The 13,936-nt window shown below is 45.4% G+C and overlaps 1 protein-coding gene across 1 annotated transcript in view; it reads left to right on the plus strand.

Annotated features, from left to right (window-relative positions):
• HDAC5 (histone deacetylase 5) overlaps positions 1–5,006 on the plus strand; it is a 96,354-nt gene extending 91,348 nt beyond the window's left edge. Inside the window, 3 exon segments of the mRNA XM_061590616.1 lie at positions 1,634–1,718; positions 4,107–4,260; positions 4,965–5,006. Coding sequence (XP_061446600.1) covers positions 1,634–1,718; positions 4,107–4,260; positions 4,965–5,004 — 279 coding nt within the window. The 3' untranslated portion in view covers positions 5,005–5,006.
• Positions 5,007–13,936: the final 8,930 nt, after the last annotated feature.

A 13,936-nucleotide genomic window follows, 5' to 3' on the forward strand; every position in this document is an offset into this window, starting at 1 on the left:
ATAGTTGGAAATCAGTGCAGCTGCCCACTTTCATGATAGAAAACAGGGCTATGTTTTTTACTACTGCAGTTTGAGGCACAACCAAATTTGTGTGTAGCAAAAAGATTATATGCATTGCCACCTATGTGCGTGGTGCTTTACAAAGAGGAGACGTCCTTGCCCTGAGGAACTTACATTGCCCTGAGGTACTTACCATCTTCAGCTTTCCCACCTAGATGAAAAAATCTCTGCCTTAGGTGTTTATTTTGTGTTGTTTTTAAACCTATATGTTGTTCTTGTACTGCAGGTGTGGGGAACTTTTGGCCCTCCAGATATTGCTGAACTACAACTCCCATCAACCCTGGCCATTGCCCATACTTGCTAGGTCTGATGGGAGTTGTAGTTCAGCAACATCTGGAGGGCCAAAGATTCCCCACACCTGGTGTACTGTTTATAACTTTATTTTAGCTGTTTTTAAAGACATGTTTGTAAATCACCTTGGGACATATTAAGTAAATCTTATTTCACATTTCAGCAGCAATAGTCATCATCATAGTGAATTCATAATTTGCTCTTCACCAATTGGTCCCAGGGCAGGTCACAACAATATAAAACATATTGCTAAAAACAGTTTAAAACAAATTACTTTCACAACTAGTGAGGGTCCTAAAATATATATGTAAAGGGTCAAAAGCCAGAGTGAAGAGGTATGTCTTCTGCATATGGTGGAAACTGTACCAGTGAAGGTGCCAGGTGCACCTTTGTGGGTAAGGAGCTCCACAACTTAGGGTCTGTCACAGGGAATGCCCTCTCCCAGGCCACCCCCTGAACTTCTGAGGGCCCCTTCTGCTGATCTCAACACCCAAGAGGGTCTGTTGGGAAGGAGGTGATATTTCAGATTCTTGGAGTCTTAAAAGTGTTTTTAAGTCTTTAAACGCTAATGTGAGCACCTTGAATTGGGCCCAGAAATTAACTGGTAACCAATGCAGCTGTTTAAAAGCAGAGGTTATATTTGAGTCATCTTCAAGCGTCCCACATAGAGCACATTGCAGTAGTCCAATCTGGAAGTTACTAGAGCATGAGTACAGTGGCCAAGTAATTTCTGTCCAAAACAGGCCAAAGCTGGCAGACCAGCCGGAGCTGGAAAACGGCAATGTTAGTAATAATGATGTTTAAAAAAAAAGTTCAGGAGGAAACAACAGAGGGAAGCAAGAGAGATGGAGGGCAGAGGTAAACAGGAGAAGAATATGCTTTTGTTTCAGATATGAGTAATGACAGTAAGTGATAAGGACTAAGGCAGGGCTGGGAAGCCTGTGCTACCCCCCCCATGTTGTTGGACTGCAGTTCCCATAATCCCTGACCATTGGCCATGCTGGTTGGGCATGGTGGGAGTTAAGGCTGAACAACATCTGAAGGGCCACAAGGTCCCCATCCCTGAACTAAGGGGTTGTGCCAGGGCTTCATGGGAAGGGAAGCTGTTGACTTGCCTTGCTCTTCATCCTTTCACCTGCCCCCTTCTCTTCCCTTTCTTTTGTGCTTTTCTTTCTTGTCTTATCTTTCCTTTCCCTACTTCCTCTCTCATGACTTCCAGACAGCTCTGAATCCTTGGATCTTTCAGTGTAGAAACTGAACACTCTCTTTTTCTCTGACACAGCTGGAACAGCTGGATGAAACTCTGTTGCAGCAAAAGCCCAATGCAAATGCTGTGGCCACGCTGGAGAAAGTAATTGAAATCCAGAGTAAGTTTTTGGAGGTGTTGGCTCTGTGTTGTTGACAATAACCTTTTCTGATATTTCGTTACAAAAAAAATGGATGTGACAGATACATGTTTGCCAAAGTGCTTATTATAGAGATCCTCTCACCAAGGTGCTAGGATGAGTGACAACAACTCCGTGATTTCACTCTTTGGCCAAGATGAGCTTGCTGTTGTACAGTGTGTGAAGGGACTCTGAGAACAGTGTCTTTAAGGCTGCTTCCACAAATGACAGGACTAAAGTAAACACGTGTTTCCAAACTCATATTACAGGGATGGGGAATTTTTTCAGCCCAAGGAGTACATGCTCTTGTGAGCAAACTTCCAGAGGCTACGTGCAAGGGATGGACGGGGCCAGGGTCAAAAGGGATTGAAGTTATAGATTTGACTTGTCCTATAGGGTCCTAATAAGCTGGGATCGACTTGAAGGCAGTACACATATACGGTAGCCTACATTTCAGCCATGCAAAAGTCAGAGGTTTCTGTACACACCCACAGCACCTATATCTCCATCCTTGATCCAGGCAAGCCAGAGACAGTGTTGCAGCTAAGCACTTGAGAAAGGGGTACAGCAGGACTAGTGATATCAGAAAGGCAATATCAGATAATCATGGCCTAGGGAGAGCTGCAAGAGCCAGATGGAGAGGCCTGGAGGGTTGCTCTTCTTCTTCCCCCAGGCCTGAGGTTCTCCACCCTTGTTATATTGGCAGAGATAGTGGGAATATGGGGGCAGCAGGGGAGCCCTTACAGGGGAGGGTGAGTGAGAAGGAAGGAGGGATGTCTAACTCCTCCCACCAGTCCTCTGCAAATTCATTTTCCCCAAAGAATGAATGGCAGCCACTCACTCACATAGAAGGTAAAAGTATGAACTTCATCATGCCACTGCTGTGTGGGATAAGCCTCCTCCTCCCCCTGATGTTCCTCTTCTCTGAGGTGGAAAATCTTGTGCCCTTTTAGCTTTGTCCCAGATTTTGTAGCCTGTTTCGTTTATTCTCACGAACTCGGTAGGGACCAAGCCAGCCCTGACACAAAGCCCTGCCCTGGATTCTATCTCTTGGTCACACTACAGTGCAACAGAATTTTAGAGAAATCTTCTGTATAAGAAGCTTGGGCTTCACTCACTCTGACTGAGTGACTCACCTGCTCAGGCTGCAATCCTGCTCTGCACGTTTATCTGGCAATGAGCCTCATTGAGAGGTTTATTTCAAAGTAAATTTACATAAGATATGTCTTGCATTCATTTACTCACAGGGAAGGGCCATGGCTCAGTGATAGAGCATCTGCCTTGCATGCAAAAGGTTCCAGGTTCGGTCCCTGGCATTTCTAGGTAGGCTGGGAGAGACTCCCTGCCTGAAATCCTAGAGAGCCCCTGTCAGTCCATGTAGACAATACTGACCTAGATGGACCAATGATCTGACTCAGTAGAAGGCAGCTTCCTATGTTCCTATATCCAGATGTTTAGGAGATGTGACTTAGATATCTAAACTTTGATACAATCATAATCCAATTACAACAGTACCCCACCCCAAAAAGACAGCTATGCAGTAGCCCTTGTTCTAGCAGCCAATAGCGGAGGCCAGAATGCCCTTCCCTCTTATCTGCAGTCCTAGGGCAGCTGGCAGTTGGAGCAGAGTTCTTCTGGCAGAGAAGGGGAAACCAAGCTTCCTGCAGCTGCTCCTTTTGCAACTCATGGGTCCCCAACATGGTGCCTCTGGGTGCACATGTACCCTCAGAGGCCTTGCCTGGTGCCTGCAGCTCCTCTCCCTTGCTGAAATTAGGCTTCAGAAGGTTAACTCTTGTCCTCTCCAGTTGTGCTCTCCAGAGAGATCACCCCCCATTAGGCTTGGGGGGGAAAAGCAAAAACACTATTTTAAGCCTAAATGCTAGTGGGGAGTGGGGAGAATTAGTGTGCATGCATGTGCACAGTTGTAGCATGTTTGTGGTATCCACAACAGTTTCTCCCGTTTGCACATGTGCTCAGAAAGGTTGTTGACCCCTGCTGCAGCCAATGCCTGGGGCCAGATTTCTATTCATCTTGCCATGGTGTCCTTCCAGGCGTGGAGGTGGTGCAGTTGGGGAAGGATACTGTCTTCTGCTTGAGATATGGTACTCCTCTCCTCCTCCTCTTGCCGTTAGGGGTTGGACAAAGCCATCTTGGATTGGAAAACTATGGCCCTCAGTACTTGATCTGCATATATTTTGTTACATGTACTCTGGTATAGTTATAGCAGGAGGTCGGGGAGGTAGTGGGCTGTGTCAAAGACTGGGGGAAAGGGTGACATTTGTGGACAGATGCAAAGGAAGGGAGGACAACTCCAAAAGTTCAGAAAGGACTGGCAATTCCTGTGTGACGCATTGCCCCTTTATATCGTAGGTAAGCACTGGAACTCAGTGAAACGCTCTGCAACGATTGTCGGCTGCTCCTTGCTGGAGGCACAGAAGGGGGAGGCAGAGGAGGCAGAGGCAGTCAGTGCCATGGCATCGCTGTCAGTGGACACAGAGCAGGGGAAAGCAGACTGCAGTGTCCGGTATGTTTGCTCACTTCGATCAGGGAAAACCATATCTGAGGGCAGGCTTCTACCACAAATGTTTTGGTCAAGGGTAGTCAACATGGTGTTCTCCGGGAGTTGTTGAACTATGACTCCCATCATTCCTGACCATTGGCCATGCTGGGTGAGGCTGACGGGAGTTGGAGTCCAACAACAGCTGGAGGGCCATAGGTTCCCCATCCCTGCCTTAGCATCTCTGACCTCCTGGCTCTCTTTCCATTCAGCTGCTTGACCCCTAACCTTGCCTAACTTGCCCCTGCGTCTAAACCTATTGTTACCCAGCCCTTTCTCTCTTTGTAGAGCGCCATAGCTCGGTGGCAGAGCACATACTTCGCAAGCAGAAAGTCCCAGGCTCAGTCCGCAGCATCTACTGGTAGGGCTAGGAGAGACCTCTGTCTGAAACCCTGGGGAGCTGCTGCCAGTCAGTGTGGGCAGTACTGAGCTAGATGGACAATGGTCTGCCTCTGTATAAGTTAGCTTCCTGGCTTCCTTTCCTCCATCCTGAACAAACCTTCAATTTTCCTGCTCACTTTGTTGACTCTGCATTTTGTGACTGTTCTTCCCTCCTCAGCAATTAAAATATTATTTGACATCACAGTTGCAAAGCCAATAGCTGTATCCACCTCTGGGCCAATGGGAGGCCATTAACCAATTGTTCTTTCTCTTCTTTCTTCTTCCTGCAGACCAACAGAAGAGCCAATGGAGGCTGAACCCGTGTTGTGAAGTGCCAAGACTTTGATTTGTGTAGCTGTCACTCTGTGGGTTAATTGGTCATTTGTGAGTTCGTTAAAACAACAACAGCAAATTGATTTTTTTATCTATTAAAAAGAAAAAAAAGAAAAAAAGAGTTGCACTGGACAAAATGAGCCTGTGTGTGTGTGCGTGTGTGCGTGATCGCGTCAGTCTCCTGACATTCGTTCTCACCAGCATCACCATTTTGTCCTAACTCTTTTAAGGATTTGTGAGAGGGGAATGGTGGGGGTTTTTCACATGGGCATCTCCTCCTGATATTCCATTCTTAGACATCATTCCCTCTCCCCTGCCCCCGGCCGCTAAACTCACCCCCTTCTCAGGCCTGGCACGAGCCACTTTGCTGCCCTGGGTAAAAAATAAAAAATTCTCATACACACATATACTCTCTCTCTCTCTCTCTCCATTTTAGTGTTTTCTCCTTGAAGGTTGTCCTCGCTTCAGTTCTTGCGCCCATACTTTGTGCAAGTGAATCCTTCTTGCTCCGTCTGCTTGTGCGGAGTGAGGGGATAATAGGTTGCAACCAGGAAATCTGGGGAGGGGGGCATACAGTTGCCTCCACATCTCTCAAGGGTCTAGAGCAGGAGGGGAATTGTGTTTCCCCCTGTAAAGATTTCCCAAGTAGCCTGGAGTCTTCTAGGATTCTGTATTGCCTGCTGGGTTGTGCTGGCGCTGGCCCTCCTTGCCGAATCTGTTCCTGAAACGCCATTTCTTTTTTCTGGGTTATTTGCACATTGAGATGGGATTGAAAACAACCACAGCCTCCCAACATGTGTTTTCAAATATCATTTCCCTGCCCTCCAATTTCTACGCCTTAGTTTTTCTCACTTCCCATCCCCTTTCAATATTAGCTCCAAACCATTTGGATTTAATCCTACCTTTGTTGCCTCAATATTACCTTTCTCCTGATTCGTTTCAGATGTAAAGTGTTCCTCAATATATATAGCTCTGAATTAATATCTAGGAGAAGCCCCTGAGGTTGAGGAGAAAGGGAAAAAAAGTGTGCCTTTAAGTCATTTTTGTTAATGCCTTAATTTCCCTGTGAGTTTACTTCTCCTCTTCCATCTCTTCCCCCATTCCCTCTCCCTTCCCTGTTTAGTTAACCATCTCTAAGGGAGATAATCCTGTATAAATATGGAAAAGAATCACACGTAATCCCCAGCACCAGTGCACATGGGCTCTGATCCAGCTCTAGTTGTGCATAAACAAAGAGTTAACAAATGAATTGTTTGGGGATAATGTGGATGGGAGTGTGCATTTACACACGCATCAGGGTGGGCATTCAAAGCAATGCAGTGCAGATCTGATTTATGCCCGCAGTTCCCAGTCTGTGCGATATGTGTGCACAGCCCTGTATACGAGTGTGGATCTCCTTAGCTGGATTGTGCCATGTGTCTTTAAACCCCTTTTGTAATGAAGATACTGCTTATGTTGACTGTTTCATGACCAATGCTTGCTTGCTTGCTTGCTCTCTCTCTCTCTCTCTCTCTCTCTCATCACTGTTTGAAAGATTCCTCATCATTTATTGTAAATAATTTTATTTCTTGTACCATGTGCACAAACTTTGTTTTGATGAAATTTTTGTCCATTCATAAAGAAAAAGAAAAGAAAAAAAAGGAGAGAATTCTTTGCTGTTAGTTCACCAGCCAAAAATGAAAAAGGAAAAAAAAAAAAGAGAAACATAGAGCAATTTTAGCTTTTAAAGAAATGGATATAAAGAAAAAAAAGGTATATAATTTTATTACAAATGTATTATTTAATAGTATTTTTTTAACTTGTACCACAAAACTCTCCTTTCCTTTGGAAAGTTGCTAGCAGGGATAACGCAACAAGGGAAAAGATGGGACTTGGTATTGTTTTCACTAATTCAGGGCAACGGGGTTTCTAAGCTGTGCGTGGGTGGGTGGGTGCACTGGGGGGGAGGGGGGAAGTTGTATGGAATGTGAGACTGTGATGTGTTTTTAGCTGCACTTACGGTTGTTACCCTTGCCAGGGTCTGTTTTAAGGATCCTCTGGGTTTGCTTCGGGTTTAGTCCTCCCAAGGGTTCTATGTGGAGAGGTGGGAGAAGATGCTCCTTCCCAGGATTTCTAATGAGATAGTCATGCTTATAGCCATGATGAATGAAAGGGCATGGCCAGGCAGGGCGCTCTCTCTCTCTCTCTCTGTCTCTCTGATTGCTTCTATTCTGTAATTTCCCTGATTTATTTCTAAGACACAGTCTATGCCTGAGGACAGGATCCTTGTGGTATCAGTTGTGCAAAAGCCTTCTAGTCCAGGGAGGGAGGTGGGGATGAAGACCGCATGCATCAACTTGGTAGTGTATGCTTTGCCCCATTGGTATCCATGTGTGGCAACCTGGCCACTACTAGGAAGTGTTTAGCCACAGGTACAGCAGTGTTTATATATGTGTGTGTGTGCACACTCAGTCTTTTGCTGCACAAGCCCAGCAATGGCTGATCTATGGTTCTCCAGGCATTGTTAAGACGCCATCTCCTGATCACTGACTGTGCTGGTTGGGGCTAATGGAGTCCATCAATATCTGGAAGGCCACAAGTTCCCTGTCCCTGACATAAATAGAGCATCACTACCCTGGGCTTCTACATGCACTAGCAAGCTGCTGCTGCATATAGTAATATATAGGAGCATTTTCGGCTGCTTTGGATCCTCAGGATTTATTTTTTTTTAGAGGAGAGGGAGAAATCATGGTAAAATTTATAAAATAGTTTGGCTGAATGTGGTCTGTTGTCTCCATACAGCACAGCAGACTTTTGCCCACTTGTTTCCCCATATCATTTTGTTTACTGGACTCAAGAATGAGAGATAAGTCCTAGGAAGGACAGCAAGGCTAGGAATAAGCGCCTGATAAGCTGTGGGCTGAAATAACTCTGGCCCCCTAAATTAGACCCATCCAGATGCTCCTTTGACATTTGTTTTTGAAGCTGCCTTGTCTTTGTTGCTTCCTGTCTATTTACAGAGTCCTGTCTACTTTCCAAGGACTGTGGTGCTGACATGTTGAGGGACAGGAACAGGTCAGAGGGGTTGCAAAGCCAACAAAGGGAAAAAACTATTTGGAAAATACTGGCAGGCAAGGGAGGAAATCCTTATGTGGACGATGTTAGAAATTAATGCACAAAGAACAGGGATGGAGAACTGGCATCCCCTCCAGATGGTTTTTGGTCTACAACTCCCATCAGCCCCAGCCAGCATGGCACCAATAGTGAAGGATGGTGGAAGTTGCAGACAGACTCCTCTATCTCCTGGCACAGAGAAACTTCTGTGGTTAAATCTACTTAAGATGTGCTGATCTACTTGCGATAGCTGTTACTCAGGATGCTGTGGTACCCCCATGTGGTACCTTAGATACTAAGGACCTTGTAAGCATGAATCCAGCTGGCTGAGCAGTGAAGGGGGTATATGACAGTGTTTCCCCTAACTTCTAAGTTCTAAATTCTCTCTCTCATATTCTCTCTCTCTCTCTCTCTCTCTCTCTGCCATATACGTATACAAGTGTAAATTTTGCATGCATAGTGAGGAAAAATAAGCCATATAGGGAGAAGGAGGGAGAAGTGGTGAAATGCATCCTTGCCAATGAGGGTCATCAGAGAGCCTACATATGACATTAAGTACAACCCTTAACATTAACAAATACAGATTAGTCTCAATCATTGTTGCTAGACAGATGATGCCCCATCTACATCTGAAGCACCAAACCCTTATTACTATTATGATGATGATTACTAATGATGGAATAACAGTAATAGCAATATCAAGACCTGGGTGGGACACCTCTCTGCTGCTTTCTACTCTCTGCCTTCCCTTTTGCTTGTATAACCTCTTGTAAATGCAACAGCATTGTTCCGCAGTGTCTCCTGTTTATTACAAACAGGACCATGAGCTTATTACGCACATACCAGGATTGCCAAATTCCTGACTACACTCAGGAGATGTGCTCTCATGGCTTAAAAATGCCATCCCTTAAAATGGCTTGAGTTTAGTACCTCAGCACCCATAGCTCTGCTTGGGCTTTTGGGTAGGTCTTTGTCATCGTAGCAGCCCTCAATCATGCCAGCCAGTGCCAGCCCAAAACATTGTGCTGCAAGAAGTGGAGCCCAACTGGCACCTAGTCCCGCCTTCTCCCCCCCCCCACTAGAGCCGGCACTTTAAACAGTCTTGTTGCGCCATTCAGGCACCAATTCCTGCCTTGATCTATGCCCTTCTCAAGGTGCCACTGTCTGAAGCAGGCTGCTTCATCCTGTAGCATGGCAGGACTGGCCCTGACTCCAAAGCAATGGAGGCTGGTCCATTAGGACTAATGGAGGCAGTGCCCCACCAACCTGTTTGCCCTCATCCAGCCCCCACCTGTCTGGCTTCTTTCTTACATCCAGTCCAGGGGATGGCATTAGCTGCTTTCTCCTTATTGTCGGTGTTGCCCTTGTAGAACTCAACAGGGCAGAGGATGGGTACAAAACTAGAATTAGTTGACTGTGGCTCTGCCTGTTGTTGGTCTTTCTGTCTTCCACCCTAGCAGTCCCAATGGGCAACATTTACCACTGCTCCAGGGTAGTTACAGGACCGATTCCCAAGGGTAGGCTCATTCTAGAGCTTCCCACACCTTTAAGGGTGTGTACAGATGTACCTTTAAGCAAGGCTTAGCATGGGTGTTTTTTTCATGGCAGAGAGAGACTGGCATCCCCCACGCTCCTTCAAAGCACGATTGACAGATGTACTTACCAGTGATTTAAACACTGAGCTCAGTTGTCTATGCTGTTCCTCAATCTTCATCTGAGCCTTTAATTTTTTTAAAAAAATGTAAGTGCAGAAAGGAAAAACAGAAGGAGTAGAAAAAGAGGAAGGCCAAACAAGAGATGGATTGATTCCATAAAGGAAGCCACAGACCTGAACTTACAAGATCTGAACAGGGTGGTTCACGACAGATGCTATTGGAGGTCGCTGATTCATAGGGTCGCCATAAGTCATAATCGACTTGAAGGCACATAACAGGTGCAGAATGAACATTTATTCATTTAAATGTTTGTTGCATATTTCAAAAAAAGCCATTTCAAAAGATATAAAACTCCTCCGGGGATGGAGGTGGAGGAAGGTTTGTGATGTTCCAAGCACCAGCCAATCAGCACTGTTTGCTACAAATGGCAGAACTGGTTGCCCTGAACTTGATCCTGGACAGTGAATTGTACATCTGTATACAATGTGGTGAGTGAGCTTCTGCAATGATTCAGTCACACCAACAATGTACATCTGTACCTACCCTTAATTTATGCTTAGTGGTTTTGCACTTTTTCCAGGTAGATGGCTTGGCCTGCGTCCAGCATGGCCTGCCTGAGCTTTCACTTGTGCTATATGGGCAGGCAGGGGAGTCCACATGGGCTTTGCATCTGTATTGTGTAGTTTGCAGAGGTGTCATGTGATGCAAGTGTATTCCCCAAGGCACTCTTCTGCCCTCCAGCCATCACCTACACCTTCACAACATATATACATGGTAGCACTCTACATATCCCTGAAGGCCTGTCACATAGAAGAGGCTGCCCCAGAGGGCATGATTAGTTCTAATGGGCTTGTTTCAGGAGGGTAGATTTTGGTTAAACATTAAACTTCTTAATTGTAAAAGTAGTTCATCAATGGATCCAAATACTTAGAAGAGTGGTGGGCTCTCCCTTCCTGGATGTCTTCAAGCAGAAACTGGACATTCATTTGGGCATGCTGTAGCTCTGGATTTCCTGCATTGGGCAGGAGATTGAATTGGATAGACTACAAGGCCCCTCCAACTCTCATTCTGTGAAAATTACTACTGAGTGATGAATAGGTGCTTACAATTATCCCCTCTGTGATCAGGAATAATTGTACACACCTGTTTTCCCTCTAGTTTTGACTCACTTTTCATCAGTGGTGAAAGAGTTTTTTGGGGGGAGGGGATGAGGCAGATTAGTACATATGCAACAATTAGCTCCGTTAGGGGCCCACCACATGCCAGTTTAAAATATTTTAGTAAATGCCTTTTTGGGGAATAAGGAATTTGCTTTTCTTGATATTTCAGAAGCTGACAGAAGAAAGTGAGGATTTCATCTGCTTACAGAGCTATACCAAAATTCCTGACAGAGTATTTGGCTTTCTTGAGGGGGTGAAGCTGTGAAACCACATACAGTTTTATCTGTTTGTTACTGCTTTACACTCCAGTTTGAATTACAGTCATGAACAGACAAAATTAACCAAGACCCACAGTTCTTGACTGTGAGATATGATGTCTTACAAAGGTCACGTCCACACCATACATTTAAAGCACTCTTACCACTTTTAACAGTCATGGAAAATCCTGGGAGCTGTACTTTATCAAGGATGCTGGGAATTGTAGGTCTGTGAAGTCAACACCCTTAATAACTACAGTTCCCAGAATTCTTTAGGGGGCAGCCATGACTGTTAAAGTGGTAAAAGAGTGCTTTAAATGTATGGTTTGGATGTGACCTAAGCTAAGGGTGGTTGGTAGGCCAGGCCTAGCTCCTGAATAGCCTCAAATGTGCATTCATCTAGAGCAGGTGCAGTGTGTGTGTATATACAGGCCATCTCACTTCCACCTATGCTAGTTTCATAATTGGTGGCAGACTGCCTTCTCATGAACAATCTTGAATGACATAGTGGCCAATCAAAACATTTGTGAGGATTTTTGTTGTTGCTCCAATAGGAACCTAAAGTATCCCATACACCTTTTTCTGTTGGGACAAGTGAGGATGTTATCTTGGTGGTTAGAGGAAGCTCAAACAATGTGTTTATAAACTTGTTTATCATGAGGTAAATCCAGACTAAGTTGCAATTAGGCTATTACTCATGACTTGACTTTGATCCCACTGAAAGCAAGGGCACCTAAATACAACTAACTTAGACTGCAATCCAGTACATGTCAACTCAAAAGCTTCATTGGGTTCAATGGGACTTAGTCCTAGGCAAGTGTGTATTGGATTGCAGCCTTAGTCTGGATCTAACTCAGCTATGGGGAACCTGTGGTGCTCCACATGCTGAGGAACTTCAACTCCCATCATCCCTGATCATTGGCTATGCTGGGCCGGGGCTTTTGGGAGCTGGAGTCCTACAACATCTGGAGGGCTGCAGGTTCCCCATTGCTGATCTAACCCAATGAGGGTTCCTCAGCTAAAGAACTGTCAAGGTAGCTCATTGGTTTGATATGGTGGGTGAGTTCTTGCAAGCAAGATACAAATATTGAGACGTCTGCTGCTGCAGAATATAGTGGCAGCAGACGTGAAATAAAGGGCAGGGAGGAGGCAATATTTTAGCAGGCTTGTAGGCTTTTCTGTGGTCATGTTTGCAACAGGCTATAGAGGGAGGAGGTAGTACTCGGGAGTGCTCAAATCCTCCTTGTCTGTCCACATGGGAGATGCAGGGTTTTCCTTCATGCTCACATTAACATGCCACAGGCATGCTGTCCCCCACACCACATTTTCATAGGTGCTCCTGTCCACATGGTTTGTGGGAAAGCCTCATGCAGATCTAGAGTTCTGCAGAAGGCTGCATGGTTGCTTCTGTCCCTATCCCTGTGGCTAAACAGTGCCTAGCACACTGAGGCTTCCACATGAGGATGTGAATGGGGTGACCTATGGTGTTTCGTGTGCATTATCCAGGTTGCTGGATGTAGTTTTTGAGTGTCCAGTACACCTATTTCTGCACCAATGTATAATTGCACTCATGGTTTGTAATAAAGGTATGAAACAAAATCCCACTGTTAGGATTATATGCCTCTCTCCACTCAGAGCAAAAGGGACTCCAGCTAAATCTGAAGTTGGTCAGTGTGTTACGCAGAGCTTATAGTGAGGAAGGGATGAGCCCGGCTTTTAGATTGTCATACCTCCATCTTTTTTCCTCCTCTCCTTTTTTGGGGTGGGTGGATGGATGGGAAGACAAATATCCACCAGCATTGTTTTTCATCTTGGATTTTATTTTGTTGGGGTGGGGAGAGGGAGAAGTCAGAACTGGCCCAAAGTAGCAACTCCTTTGAAAAGCCATTAGTCTTTAGGACAACCGCATGGAACAACTGTGTGTGTTACTGATCCCGTTTTGTGGGTATCCTTTTCCTAGGATTCCCCACTAGTATTAAGTTGCCAAGGGGGCTGCACTTGTGGAAGGGAACTGGGACTTTGACATCCCCCCCAGCTCCCTTCCCAGATGCTCCCACAAGTGGGAATAACTGTAATCCTCCCCCCCCCCCGCTTTTCTCTCCTGCTTTCTGTCTCTTTCTCTCAGTTTATCTCGCTCTGGATACAATTTTCAGTTGAGTATTTTGTAATATGTTCCAATGTTTGTCCTTGTGTAAATAAAATTGTTTCTGGCAATATTTTGTTGTAAGAATCAATGTATTGGAGCCTTTGGGCTTTTTTTTTTCTTTGTGAGTCTTGTCTCCACTTTCCAAACTAGCAGAACCCAGTGGATGAAATGTGTGAAGTAACTTCCCTTTGTCTGTCCTGAATCTCTCACCCTTCAGCTTCCCTGGATCCTCCCAGGTCCCACTGTTAGAGGAGAGGAAGAAAAACAGTTTATGCTTAAGAAACTGGAGGGATTTAGACCCCTCTCATAGCTTCTAGACGAAGGGTAGCTGGTGTGGTGCCCTCCAGAAGTTTATGGACTACAACTTGCATCATCCCTGACCACTGGCTATGCTGGCTGGGGCTGATGAGAGTTGTAGTCCAGCCACATATGGAGGGCACAACATTGGCTACCCCTGTTCTGGAGGCTCGGTGGAGGGAGCTAAATCCTGACAAATGACAGCAGCTCACACTTGCAGCATTTTAACTAGTTATCTTCAAAAGGCAACGATAGGGACAAAATTGAGTCAGCAATATGCTAGGGATGGACACCAGAAAATAGGCAGCATATGCAATATTT

This window comes from Rhineura floridana, chromosome 11 (genome assembly GCF_030035675.1).
Source record: "Rhineura floridana isolate rRhiFlo1 chromosome 11, rRhiFlo1.hap2, whole genome shotgun sequence".
Lineage (NCBI taxonomy): Eukaryota > Metazoa > Chordata > Lepidosauria > Squamata > Rhineuridae > Rhineura > Rhineura floridana.